We start from the raw sequence: 15,140 nt of genomic DNA, 5'->3' as shown, positions 1-15,140 counted from the left end.
ATAGTGCTCTCATGTGGTGAATTTCCACCTCCAGGCGTGCACTGGTGTTATGTTAATACCGTTGAAACTGACTAATGCAGAGGACTGCTCTCTGAATAGATCTCTACAATGAAAAGCCAACCTATTGCCATGGTTTATTCCTCTTTGCTTAACGCAGAACACTCAAATCTATACAGGGAATAAACCTATAAACTGCAGTGTTTTAACACCACCACGCCAACTTCCAGCCAAAATAATTCACTTTAACAGAACTTCTGATTGCAGCACACAGCCTGCACCCCCTCCCACAGGGACACTTAGCCTCTAACAAGGTGAAGAATTTTACAGGTGGCCTTACACCAAAGCTTTCAGATTCAATGCTCTAGTCTTCTTATCTTCTTTCCCTCCACCTTTACTCCCAGCTCAGTGACTGTAACTGTCAGGAAAGCAAAGACCAGCTCGATCAACATGTCATTTGATTCACGTAGCCAGCCAATGAGTATCTGGGAGAAGGGAGGAGCTTGCTATCGAAGGGACTCTTCACAAGTGAACAGTTAAAATAGTCAAGGCAGACATATACACATATCTGTATATACATATACACACACACACTTCTTTTCTCTCAGTGCCTTTATGCTTTTGAGTCTGAAAGGACTCTCTCTCTCTCTCTCTCTCTCTCTCTCTCTCTCTCTCTCTCTCTCTCTCCTCCCCCCAGACCTTCTCCCCATAATTTCTCTCTTTTTCTCTATTGCTCTATCTCTCTGTTCTGTTCTGTCCCATTTTTACTTGGAAAAGTGAGCCATCTGAAACAAGAAAATCTTGGACAATCTAGGTCAGTCTGGAGCCTGGAAAGGGATTCTTCATCCACTATACCCGCAATGGATTGGATCACAAACATATCTTCAGGTGTCTACCAAACAGAAGATGAAGTGGAGCCACTGATTAGAAGATACCTAAACAGCACTGAGGACTATCTTACCTTTTTATATGGACCCAGACGGAGCCATTTGTTCCTGCCTATGACTTGGATATATGCTTCGATTTTCCTGGTTGGAGTGTCGGGCAACCTTTTAGTGTGCCTGGTGATTCTCAGGCACCGCAACATGAAAACGCCCACTAACTACTATCTCTTCAGCCTTGCCATTTCCGACCTGCTGGTCCTGCTCTGTGGGATGCCCTTGGAAGTCTACGAAATGTGGAGCAACTACCCCTTCTTGTTTGGATTGGCTGGGTGCTATTTCAAGACGGCTCTCTTTGAGACAGTGTGTTTCGCCTCCATCCTGAACGTCACCACAGTCAGCATAGAGCGGTACGTGGCCATCATGCACCCCTTCCGAGCCAAGCTGAAGAGCACCAGGCGGCGCGCTTTGAGGATCATCATTGCCCTGTGGCTCCTATCTGTCCTCTTCTCTCTTCCCAACACCAGCACCCACGGCATCGTACTGCAGTATTTCCCAAATCACACAGAAGTCCCCGGCTCAGCAACGTGTGCTGTGGTTCAGCCCATGTGGATCTACAACTGTATCATCCAGTTAAGCTCCTTCCTCTTTTACGTGCTGCCAATGAGTGTCATCAGTGTGCTCTACTGCCTGATGGGGATGAAAGTGAGTCCTGCACTCTCTTTTTGTGTAACTTTCTTTAATGATCCATCTCATCTTAAATCATCTCATCCTGTACTTTAAACTGTTTAAAATTGAGCCTCTAGTGGCTTACCATTATCTTTCTGGCAATGCAACAGAAGTTTAGATTCTGCCATGTGGAAGTAATGCTTTGGACATTCACTTCCCATAACCATTCATTGCCCAATAATTAATGGAAACCCATCTACCCGACCTATTTATGACTTTTAAAAATCACAGACATATCTTCTTCCAGCACTCTTGCAACTCCTATTTCATCCTCACCCTTTTTCACATTTGCAAAAGGATCCACATGTAAGTTTGCTTTTTTAATCAACATTTAGCCAGTGCATGTTGATTAAGAATAAAAGTGCAATCAGTCTAGGAATATTTAGTACTTTTCATCTTTTTCTTATAGCCTAATCTTAAACAGGCTTATTCAGAAAGAAGTCCCACTGAACTCAATATTGCCTATGAATGAGATCACACAAGCATACCACATCACTGTACGATGCAATTTCACATGTGCACTTTTCAAGAAGGTAGGGAGAAGAGCATCTATGGGCTAATAATAAAACAACTGGCATGGATGCTAGAAAAAGGAATACCTGAGCTGAGTAAACAAACCAGAATGGGTCTGCTAAGTTTGCATTATCAATCACTCTCCTTCTTTACTGTTTGATTACTAACCACAAAATGATTCCCTCTGCCCTCATACAGGCAGGAAGTTATTCTTTCAAAGGGATCCTACAGAAATTGCTTAATCAAAACCCACCATAAGGCTGTCTTGGTGTTTTATAACAGCATCAGACACTTTTCAGATAATAATCCATTTAAAATGAAGTCACTTATTGTGTTACAGGAAAAACCCAGTAGGTCAAACCTTACACCAAATCCACAGTTAGGAGCTTTTTGGATGATTTGAAAAGGATTTTGCTTACCATTTCAGCCTTTTATATACAGATGCTTTATTCTTTATGGCGTATGCTCTTCCATTATGATACATTCTTCTGGCTTCATTCACAAAAGGCAATAGCAGTGGAATCATTGATCTAAACGTCACCTTTTGTGTTGATGCTGGTTCTGTAAGATTAAGGTGCACGTAAGTAGGGATTAATCCTATTATGTATAAAAGTATTGTTTTCCTTGCATGTCCAGCATCAAATTCATTCTGCACATGCTTTCATCTTGACCTGTTCTGTGTGGAACAGGAAAATATGCCATTTCATTCAGAAAGAGAAGATAACACTTTGATTGTGGACTGAGATAATCACATAGAGTGCGACGTTTCTCTCTCTCTCTCTCTCTCTCTCTCTCTCCCACACACACACACACACCCTAGCACCATATTTGTGTCCATTATGTTCTGTTTCACAACAAGCTTCTCTCTTTCTCTCTAGTTGTGAGGATTTGAATGCAAAGAAGAGAAGAGATCCTGAAACCTTAGTGGGAAAGTAGGATTTATTTAACCTGCAAGAACCCTGAAAGCTTTAAAAGCTCGGCTGAGAGTAGGGATGGGTTAGAAGCTCAGTTCAGTTTGCATTTAAGGTGAACTTATCTGATTCACACTTTGTGAAACAATACATAAAGTGAAGCAGAAAAAAATGCACTTCTCTTGATTTTGCAATGCAGATTCTCCAGGCAAGCAATGTGCACAAAAATGCATATATCCGTGAATGGTGTTCCAGGCCCCTTCCAATTCTATAATTCTATGATTCTAAAGAGCATGCAAAAATGCATTATGTTACAGAAAACTGCTGTGCAGAAACGTGCATATTAGGGGAGGCTGTAAGATCTGAGGCTGGGGGGGAATTACTGAGGGGAGGGTTGTTGCTGTTGGTTTTCTTGTATCTTTATTTTTGGATCTTGTGATTTATATGGAAGTTGTTCAGTTTCATTTTATATTTTTGGTGTTTTATTTATTGTTTATGACTACTTTTGTTACATTTGTAATTTTGTGATTGTTTTTTTTCATGTTGCAAGCCACCTTGAGCATAGTTTGAACTGTGGAAAGGCGGCACACAGATAACACGATCTGTGTGCGAATTCACATGAGGATATTTGGTTAAAGCAAAAATGCAAAATGATATGGGAATGTGGAGAACTGAATTGAAGAATGGGAAAACAAGAAACTGAAAGTGACAGATTTCCCCTTGTTGACCCAGCCTCTTCTGTAATAGTCATGTTCTAGTTGAGTTATGGAAGATTCTGACCCGAGCTACCTGATTTTACAGTTATGCCCAGGAAAAAAACGGAATATTTGTGGTAGGCGCAGCAATTTGTATTCCAGGTTGGGGGAAAAATGAAGTAACCTTACACAACTTTCTTCCCCCATGTCCACTAGAAGTTAGGGCTGGGGGTTTTCCCCTTTGGTGATTTGGAGAGAGCCAAGCTAAATGAGATGCTATGTGTCAGCCTGATTTTTGTTCTTTAAATAGCAGTCATGGGGACTCCAATGAATCATAGAATCATGATTTTACACAAAATAATTTGTACGAAAATGCTTATACTAAGGCATCCCTAGCTAGCAGGACCAGTGGTCAGAGCTGTAGACCAACAACATGTGGCGACCAAAGTTTGAGAAACACTGTGCTGAGGTAAAGTGTCCATAAAAATGTGTTGATTAGAGAATATAATGCACAAAAAATACTTTCTATGTGGGGAAATTTGCAAAAATGTGCATATTAGGCAAAAAAAACAACATGCAAAATTGTGTATATTCAGAGAAACTGGCAATAAAATGCCGACTGATTTTCATGAGGACTTAAAAAAACCCCAACCTCACACTGATGTGTAAATGTGGAGAACTGAACTTAAGATTTGAAAAATGAGAAACTGAGAGAAACCAAAATGGACAGATTTGTCTATCCCTAGTAATCATTCATTCCCCACCAGCATGCTCTAGCATTCAACGCACAATGCTTCCATTAATTAGCGGAGGTTGGGGGGGGGGACAGAAAGCCTTTCAACATACAGCTCTCAATCATTTAGAAACTAATTGCAAATGAGTTATTTTCCTCCACTGGCAGAAAAACAAAGTGATGCTGACAATCTCAGTAAACTTATAGGGAAGGAAGAAGGCATGAGTTATGTATTTAGAACTTTTGCTAATCAGCTACATTGATATCCCAGGACATTTTGTAACAGGATTAGGGCTGGTTGCCATTTCCTTGATTATTCTGTTATTGATCAATACACTCATGCCATTTGCTACCAATGGGAAAATGCATTGAAAAGTGTGAGTTGAACAAATGACTAACAGAAACATGCATAAACACCCTACAAGCAAATCAGGATGCATGCTCATTTTTTATATCCTCCTGGCAAAGAAATCAGAATATAACCAGTAGCAGTCGGTGGGGCAGAGCCGGGTGGTATGGCGTTGCTCACCTGTCTTCCCAAAATAGAGGTTGCTACTGTGAGATGAGGGCCACAACCCCAGAGTCGTCCGTGACTGGACCTAATGGTCAGGGGTCCCTTTACCTTTTTACTGGTATCTGATAGGGATATGGGAAGGGGTGTGACAGCAGAGCGGTCAGTTTGGTGCTGGCACAGTGGCAGAGCCAATCCAATACTTATTCTGCTGTACCTCCATTGCATCCCTGCTTCCTCACCTTGCCCTGACCTCTCTCCCTCTCAGTTACCAGCAGTGACCCCCACACTGGGAAACCAGGTGAGCAACACTGCCCTGCCCCATTCTGCTCTGCCAATCACTACCAGATTTATTCTAACCCTTACATAAGCTTTGCCCAGTAAATAGGTCATCTGGATGACCCCTAAGCGCATTAGTGATTTCCATGAGATGGTACACATTGTAACTACAAAGATATATCTGATGCAACTCATGAAACTGAAATCCAAGTCAATTTGTTTCAGACCTCAGAAATAGTCAATTTACACTGCAATTCCATGGAAGTCCCAATATGTTCATAGCAGTAGGTATGTTTTAAGATTGCACCCTTAAGTGTAAGTGTACAATCGTTGGAATCCCACCCGCTTCATGCGACTTTATTCAGCTAGTGACATGATGGCAGTTTTAAACTGTGAATATTATAAATCCCAAGAGTTTTGCTGCAAGGAATGCAGAGTAATAATAAAAAAGTCATATAGTGTTCACAAATGCCTGAAGGTTAATTGCAATATGGGACTATGTTTTTATTTAATAAATATGTAGGCAAAAAGATAATTTTTCCTATGGAGCATTTTTCAAGTTTATTGCCATGCTACCACAATAAATACTCCATGGCTTTTGCTGGGGTGAAAAAAAAACTTTCAGGCAGAAAAGGCCAGCCACTGAATCATGTAGCAAAAATAGCAGCCATTAGTTGCTTTGCATGTTAAAGCAGTAAAAATATATTACCAAACAGAAATGAATTTTGAGTATATTAAACACTGGAAGACTGTGATGAGTTGATAAATGACAGAAATGATTTCATATTGACCACAGCTTAAAAGCTCATACAAGAGCTTTTATGAGCAATAAATCTAATAGCATAAAGCAGGTGGAGACAAAGACAGAGCCCACAGAAATCATGGGAAACCTATATTGTGCTTCCAGACAAGAGGCTTATCTACACTTCTTTTTAGCCATTTTTTGAAAGTGCAGCTTTACTTTACAGTATTCTGCCTATTAGATCCAGCTGCCTGCTTTCTAAAAGCTACAGAACGTTTTGCATTCCAAGCTATTAATTAAAAACACTTATTGCAAAACTCAGTAAGAATACCTTGCCATCTGATTAGTAATTAATCACCATTAGTAATAGCTAATAAATGTCTTTCTATTGCACCTTGTTTTTGCTCAAGTATTCTCGTAGGTATTAGGTAGGATTTGAGCATATGTTTAAATTTGATTCGGTTTTGTAATAGATCACAGCTACATGGTCGGTATGATTCAGAATAAAATTAGTTGTGATGAATATTGCAGTCGTGGAGCGCTGATATGGATCTTATACCAGTCATAGGGTTGGGTCAAGACTGGTCCTACAATGGTCCCTGGGAAGGTGTCCTGAAGAATGTTTTAGAATACCACTTCTGAGGGTAGACACCTTGGTCTGACCTTGGAAGAAGATATGTGGCCTTCTCTCTGCTGTGGCAGAAACCTCAGTCACCCTTCCCTTGCCAATGTCTGAGATCCATTGGGGAGGGGGTTAGAATTTCTAAGTGGCGAATATCAGGGTGCACATGATACAACTGTACCAGGAAGTAGCATGAGCCCAGCAAGGCATTGGCAAATGATGGTTCGTTTTCCTTTGGTTTTCCTCTCTCCCGTTCTGGATTACCACCTTCATTAGTTAAACTGAGTCTAGCTACAACCCACAATCAGTGGTGCATAGAAACATGGTTAAGACCAGGTTTAAGGCCCATTGGAAATATAAAACTGATTTAAAATCAAATCAAACTTCTGTATTGCAATGTTGCTGTTCTCAGCAGCTTTTGGTGGTGATATACATAAGAGAGACAGGATAGAAATTAAAATAACAAATGAACAATAAGAATAAATAAATTCTATTTGCCCATGCATGTTTGTACCCCACTTTTCACCAGAGGTTTAGAATCATAGAATCATAGAATCATAGAATCATAGAGTTGGAAGAGACCACAAGGGCCATCGAGTCCAACCCCCTGCCAAGCAGGAAACACCATCAGAGCACTCCTGACATATGGTTGTCAAGCCTCTGCTTAAAGACCTCCAAAGAAGGAGACTCCACCACACTCCTTGGCAGCAAATTCCACTGTCGAACAGCTCTCACTGTCAGGAAGTTCCTCCTAATGTTTAGGTGGAATCTTTTTTCTTGTAGTTTGGAACCATTGCTCCGTGTCCACTTCTCTGGACATAGAGGCAAGATATTCTAGGATGGATTTTTCCCCACTCAGATCTCCTTTGTGTCCTCCACCACCCCCTGCTATACACTCATTTTTTCAAGCACCATGGAAAAGGTTAAGTGTAAGTACATCTTTCTGTATTGGAAAGAAATGAAGTTTAAAAAGCACAGAACAGATGCCTCCGCAATCCATTCACCAGAAAATAAAATGCATACAGGATCTTGGACAGGGATTTTCACACTTTCTTATAATGCGTCTCATTCAGCTAAAGAAATAATAATTTAAACAGCAATCTGAACTTGTTCAAACCATAATCTCTTGCCATTAAATTCAGAATTGAGCTAAACCTTTTCATTTTTTGCTTTTCTTTGGCTGGAGTTGAATCCAGGCTAATTTAATAGCATTCAGTTCCTATTAGTCATGACTAACTTCACAATAACTTCAGTAGAACCCTCAGTCCAAGTAACATAGTCTGGACCCAACCCATTGTGGCAGTATAAAGTGAATTTTATTTTCATTTTCAAAAATTACTTGCCACCACATCAATAAGAGGATTATGGGAAGCAGGGGATATTAGTTTTTCCGGTTCTGTAAATTTTATTGCATTTAGCTAACTCCTGAAACTAAAGCTCCATTCAGACATTGGAATCTATCTTGCAGGGATGAATCTGCTATTTCTGCCCCCTATTGCCAGCACCCTTCATGAACCAGAGGCATAATTCCTGAATTGGGGAGCCTCCCCCCCCCCCCCAGTCCTGTAGACTTAGGACCTTGCATGATTTAGAACCTTGAGACGAATGGGCTTCCGACTGAAGATGGTTGCTTTTGACTCAGTAAGGTGATGCATATGGTAATGGGCAGGGGAGAGCTAGCCTGCTCACCCCTCCTCTCACTCTCAAATGATTCTGATCACATGTGGGATTGGAACACCCCAATGGAATTAGAGCTCACATCCTTGGTAGGAAGTTCGTGTTCATGGAACATTGTCATTCTTCTTACATGCAGTTTTAGAATATATTTGATATGGTGCTTCTTATTGCTCTCCCTTCTTCTATTCCTTATCAATTTGGGGGTGTTGTTTTTGCTTTACTTGGCTTTCAGCTGTTGGTCTGAGTGATTTTGAATACTTTTGCACGTTCTACACATGCGATGCCCCTTTCCCTGAGTTCATTGTCTTTATCCTGTTAATAAGATTCTGTGTGACGCTAGGGGTGGAGAGCACAAATTGGCACAATAAACCTCTGGTTCTTTCTGAGCTAATGAACTGCTGGAGGAGGTGAAAATCCCAGTTCACTGACAGTCATTTGCAAAGTACCAGAAAAAGGCTTTCTTGGCTTCTCTGTTTCTCCTGGCGTTCAGAGTTCTCTCTCTTTCTAAGACTTTTTGACAGCACTTTAGTAATTAAAAGGGTAGCTTTCTTAACAAGCTTTATTTCACTGCAAATCAATGGTAGCCTAGGCAAGAAATAGTATGGCTTACATCAATACATGATGTCCTTTCTTTTGAAAGCTCCAGAGCTGATGAATACACAGACAGGGTTACCAAAGAACCCACCCACTCCCCATTTCTGGTGCCAAGCTGATGTCCATGGATTAAAAACAAAGAAACAAACTAAACTCCATATATATAACATCAGTGGTTCTGGCAAGCAAAGGAGTTCAAATTTAATGTTGCCATGAGCCTTCAGCATGCTTGCTATATGGGTGGAACACCCCTATTTTCTTGGTTGTACATGTTGCAGAACTGGACATTTGTGCATGTTGTGGACTGGACAAGATTCCATCGGAAGAACTTTCTGAAAGTAAGAGCTGTTCAACAGTGGAACAGACTCCCATGACAGGTGGTGGACTCTCGTTCCATGAAGATTTTTAACCAGAGGTTGAATGGCCATCTGTCATGCATGATTTAGCTGAGATGCCTGCATTGCAGAGGGTTGGGCTAGAAGATGACGCTTAGGGTCCCTTCCAACTCTACAATTCTAGGAGTTGCTAACTTAGTGCCTCCAGATGTTGCTGCACTGTAAGTTCAATCAGCCCCTGCTAGCAGAACCAATAGTCAGGAATAATGGAAACTGAAGTCCAACAATGTCTGATTATCTCTGCAATATTCTTAACTGTACACTACAGGCGATCTTAACTGTACACTACACAGTATTCCAAATGTGGTCATGCTTGTTTTTCTATATGTTGTTTTATCTTTAACAATACTTTCCACCAGTTTTTCCAGGACAGGCTGATTTTCACTGATGTTGTTAGATCCATTCCTACAGCAATGTTTCCTGACTTTTTCTTCTCCAATTACCAGCTGAGAGGAGACTGTTCTTTGGAAGTAGATGAAATGGGAATTAATGTTAAAAGACCATCCAGAAAGTCTGTCACTAAGATGTTATGTAAGTAACAAATTTGTGCTTTGCATTATGAATGAATGTGAGGCAGGCCAATGTACAATAATCTAATTTAGGATAAGGTTACCAGACGTCCCTATTTCCCGGGGACATTTCCCAGATGGCAGTCAAACATGGCAATCCCTATATGCACTGTGTCTCTGCACTTTTAATCAGAGATGCAGAGTATGTATGTGCAGTGTATTTCAGGAACCAAGCCTGTACTACTAACCAGGGAGTAAGTCCCATCAAATTCAATGAGGTTCATTGTTTAGTACAAGGGTAGTCAACCTGTTTATACCAACTAATGTATCTTTCTTGATGGTAAAATTTCCTTACCGCCCACCAGTGCTCGATGGAAGGAAGATTCAGCTTGTGCTGTAGAACCCCCTACCGCCCACCTAGAATCCTGAAATGCCCACTAGTGGGTGGTAGGGACCAGGCTGACAATCCCTGGCTTAGTAGATGTGCATTGGGTTGCCCTGAACCAGGACTTTCCACTTCTGCTTGTGATTAATTTTGAAAAAGGACTTGGAAGCTTCCATGCAATTACAGCCACAAAGAACTGTACAAAGCAATTTTAACCTCTTTCACACATGAATAATTATTACTTTAGCAACAGCAACAATAGTGCCACTATATCTTGCCCAAGGCAACCCAAAGTGACTTACAACCAATGAATACAACTGGAAAGCATTATGCATGTGTCCGTCTTGATACCATTAGAGGCAAGACTCCTTTAGGACTCTTGCACCTGTGGGTGAGATAGATCTGGTGTCTATGCAGGCACACAACTATTTTTTTTTCAAATCTACATGTAGGCCAAGCTCACCAACAGATACAGGAGTCCTGAGAGAGTCTTGCATCTCGTAGTTACATTATGTGGCAGATGCTAAAATAGGGATGGGGCAGAATCTTAATTCCGTTTCCACTTAAATGTGATTCACACTTCCCAAAACAATATGCTGTCATCCTGCAGCTAAGTGATATGTACATAAAAGCACGCAGGATGGTAAAGTATGCATAAAAGGCATATATTTGTGAAAACAATATCCAAAGTGCATTATGTTAGGGGAAATGTTCATACTAAGATAAATTTGCCTAACATGCTGATGAATTTTCATGATGAGTTCTTTTTAAATCACAAGCTGATGTGGGAATGTGGATAACTGAACTTAGTATTACCAAAAAGAGAAGAAAAAGAACGGCGAGAGACCAAAATTGACAGATTTGCCCATTCCTCTGATAAAATAATAAAATGTCCCATGAGAAGCAGTGTCAGACCTTCAGTTTATACAGCCCCATCCAAATTTGCACTGGCAATGGCTTGTCTAGAGTTCACTTATTCTAAGTAGAATGTTCAATAAGAACCAGTAAAGTATTTATTTCCACTGGTAAAATAACACACTGATTTAAATTATATATCAATGACACACTGAAGCCTGATATCAGTGTAGAATCAAACTTTTATTGTAAGCTAATTTCATCTTGTATGAGCAAAACAGAAAAGAGGAAAGTAAATGTTAAAAATGGGGGAGGGGGTGATATTTCTGTTTGATTAAAGTGGGAAGCTATCTGAAGTATTCATTTGCTTTCTTGAATCACCTGGTTTGATGCAGTAAAATAGCAGCCTATATGTCTTGCTCTTCCCTCATTCTTCTCTCTCTGACAGTTGTCCTAGTAATCGTTTTTGGCATATGCTGGGCTCCGTTCCACACAGACCGACTCTTCTACAGCTTTGTCGTAAACTGGACAGAACCTCTTGCCAATATGTTCAACTTAATCCATGTGGTGTCAGGTAACTTTCTCTTTGTCTCACAGTTTGTTCAGCACAAGCAAAGCATCCCAAAAGAAAACTCTGATGGTTATGTTGAGTCAGAATGACATAAAATGACCCTCTGATAAACCAATGAAAACTATCATTCAATAAACTGAGACTTGGAAAGAATGTTCTCCAGTGAACATCAACTGCTGAATGAAAATGTGTTTTCTTCCTCCCTTCCACACTACAAAGGGCCGTGGGTCAGGCAAAAGGCAGTAGCAGACAGTGGGGTGAAGTGGGGTGCTCACCTGACCTCTGGTCACCCGTGTTGCTGCTGCATACCAGGGCAGAGAGGTGGTGTGGTGGCAGGGTTGGTGCAGTGCAAATGCACTAACAGGAGCACAGAATTGGCTCCTCTGGTGCATTTGCAATGGGCTATCCTGGTATGCAGAAGTGATGCAGGTGACTGAAGTCAGGGCGGACTTTGGTCTTTCAAATTTCCGCAGCGCCCTGTGCGAGGTCAAAATTCAGTCCTTGCCCCATCTCTTGTCTTCCATTTTGCTCTATCCATTGCTCATGCTCCATGCTCAGTGCAGCAGAACAGGTCATGCTGCCCTAAGCCCACCTCTGATGATTGCCACCACTCCACTGTCCACTACTGGATGAAGGTTCCAGCCTTTCTTCCTCCAAAGTCTGTGCTCCTGTGCTATTGTAGGTGGGGGAAGCATTATATTGCAAATCAATACAAATACTCTCCCTCTCCCTCCGTCCTTGATAGCTTAGATGTGACTTAAAGACCATAATATAAATCTGTGCTAAGGTTCAGAAAACAGAGAAGGTGCAAAGGTGCCACAATGCTAGTTGCTTGGACCTGTATCTTTAAGAAAAGCATGACTTCTTAAGGCCATCGTGACCCACACTCAGCATTTTTACTCATAAAATAAGCAAAACCCATTATTATTGCTACTAGACCATCTCTAATATAGACGTTCTCTTTGCTGATTTCTCAGCCAAGCAAGGAATCTCATTAGAAAGTACAAGGAAGAAATGATAGATAGATCGATAGATCGATAGATCGATAGATCGATAGATCGATAGATCGATAGATATAGATGATAGATAGATAGATAGATGATAGATGATAGATGATAGATAGATATAGATAGATGATAGATGATAGAAATTCTTGTTGTAGGTCTAAGGGTTTATAAGCACCTAATTCTATTACTGCTACAGACACAATGCAAATACATAGGGTTCAATAACCACCAGCCAAGCAACTCTAGTATTTAGTGGAAATCCATTATGATGGCTGAATACCAGATACACCACAACCATGACAGATGAACCCTGTTCGTGCTTCTTGCTTGTCTGAATGGAGGATAGAGTGCTGTGTGTAACATAGCATTCATTGCTCCTCGCACTTTTGCCTCTGGCCCCAGTCATTGCTGGCATATGAGAGGGGGGTGGGGAGGTTGCTCAGAAGGAAAGGCGGCTCTTGAAGTTTCCCCACTCCAGCTTTAAATCACACACACACACTCCTTAATTTATATATAATTAGGCAGACCTATCTTTGAAAGACACAGGTTTGCTATCAGCTGTCATGTGGTAATTTAGGTTGGTCCCAAGGTGTAGCAGATCATTTTCTTACAAGCTTTGAACATAACAGCTCCTTTCCCTTAACTGCTTTGTATTCAGACTAGAGCACTGTAATCTCTTTGACAGCACTGCAATAATTTTTGTCTTGGAGAACAAGTGCAGCTAATATATCTGAAAAACATTGCCTTTAATTAGGCAGAAACAGGGGCTGTAAATGCACCACCTGATAAGACTAACCTTGTTCCTGTCAGCCAGTTAAGCTATAGCTCACAAGTTGTCTCCCTGTTTCTTTCTGCTGTTTCCCCTCTCCTAGGCATTTTCTTCTATCTGAGTTCTGCTGTTAACCCTATAATCTACAATTTGCTGTCCAGGCGTTTTAGGATGGCTTTCCTGAGTGTCATCTTTCCTCAGTGCAAACACTGGCACCCCAGACACACTACCAGTCGCCTCCCATCCCAGCGGAGCATCTTCATGCTTGGGGAACTCAATGTTGCAGGGTCTGCAGAAGAAAGAAGCCATCCATATCCGCAGAGGTCGTCTGTCTGCAGCTCTCACCTGTCTGGCGGTCTGTGACTAATGTGACCTTTGGATGTCCTCCCAGCCGCACGGGAGCTACTTATCCATGACCAGCTCTTGCACAGCTGAAAGATCATATGAATGACCCAAGCGTGTGTTTATTTCCTTTGAAATTGGCACGGTGCCAGGAGGAGCAGGGCTCGTTTCGTGGGCGAGGCTACACAATCAGGCCCAGCCACATGGTTTCCCAGCTGTGCAGGAGATGCTCGTGCATAAGGGCACCTTCTTGGATGCTGAAGGATGAGGCCCATGTGGGAGATGTGAGGAGAAATAGAAATTACACTTCCTTTTGAGGAGACAGGGGGCTTTGGGGAGACCCTTTCACCCTACAAATTGTCTTTCTGTTCGTGTTCATTCTACAGCCTTCCCGGGTATCTATACTTCCAGAAAGTCCTCTTATGGCCTCATCTGGGCTTTCCTGTAAGTGTAAGAAGCTAGAGGAGGCACCTACCATGTCTTTGACAGTTGTTCACTGTTATTTTTCCTTTTAAAGAAATCAGTGCAGAAAGTGAGTGTGTTTTTTAAGAAAGGAATGAATAAATAAAAGGAAGCTGTTCCTTTAAAAACAAAACCAGCAAGAGCACCAGTCTCAGACACCCGGTAGCCAGCTTCTGCAACTTCTGGTGCTTCAGTTAATTCCCAGGGAAAAGGCATCATGAGGTAACTCATGCCATGGAGCTATTAAGATCAAGTAGCACCAGCATCCAGAGAGGTTAGAGACTGCTAGAAGAAAGATTGAATAGAAAAAAGGTAAAAGACCCCCTGGACAGTTAAGTCCAGTCAAAGGCAACTATGGGGTTGCGGCACACATCTCGCCTTCAGGCCGGCCAAGGAACCCGGCGTTTGTCCACAGACAGCTTTCTGGGTCATGTGGCCAGCATGACTAAACCGCTACTGGCACAATGGGACACTGTGACAGAAACCAGAGCCCACGGAAATGCTGTTTACCTTCCTGCCGCAGCAGTACCTATTTATCTACTTGCACTGGCATGCTTTCAGACTGCTAGGTTGGCAGGAGCTGGGACAGAGCAATGGGAGCTCACCCTGTGACGGGGATTTGAAATGCCAACCACAGTGGTAGACCACAGAGTAGACCACAGTGCTACCCATGTCCCTACTGAATAGAAATAAATATATATGCACAGCACCTTCAGCCAGCTTGCAACAGTAAGGTAAGCTCAGTCCTGCATTCACCAGTGTTATAAATACAAACTAAAGACATTCTAAAGCACCCTGAAAATGGGACGGAATGACAGAAGCTTCTTTCATGGGAGAAAATAAACATTTCAAGAGATTAGAGGACATTTTTGAGGACTGTATGAAATTTTATCCATTACACTACAATGACTGTCTCATTCCCTTATTCATATTCAGTAATTATTGTGATTCAGATCTACCC

At 41.6% G+C, this 15,140-nt stretch overlaps 1 protein-coding gene across 1 annotated transcript; it reads left to right on the top strand.

Annotated features, from left to right (window-relative positions):
- The first annotated feature begins 592 nt into the window (after nucleotides 1-592).
- NMUR2 (neuromedin U receptor 2) lies at nucleotides 593-14,524 on the top strand. Its single transcript, XM_081851584.1, has 4 exons — nucleotides 593-1,583; nucleotides 9,726-9,810; nucleotides 11,477-11,602; nucleotides 13,479-14,524. Exons 1-4 carry the CDS (start codon nucleotides 858-860, stop codon nucleotides 13,736-13,738), a joined length of 1,197 nt encoding a protein of 398 aa, XP_081707710.1. The 5' UTR covers nucleotides 593-857; the 3' UTR covers nucleotides 13,739-14,524.
- The last annotated feature ends 616 nt before the right edge of the window (nucleotides 14,525-15,140 follow it).

This window comes from Podarcis erhardii (genome assembly GCF_964252035.2).
Source record: "Podarcis erhardii genome assembly, chromosome: 2".
Taxonomy (NCBI): domain Eukaryota; kingdom Metazoa; phylum Chordata; class Lepidosauria; order Squamata; family Lacertidae; genus Podarcis; species Podarcis erhardii.
This window is presented reverse-complemented; position numbering and strand designations above follow the sequence as displayed.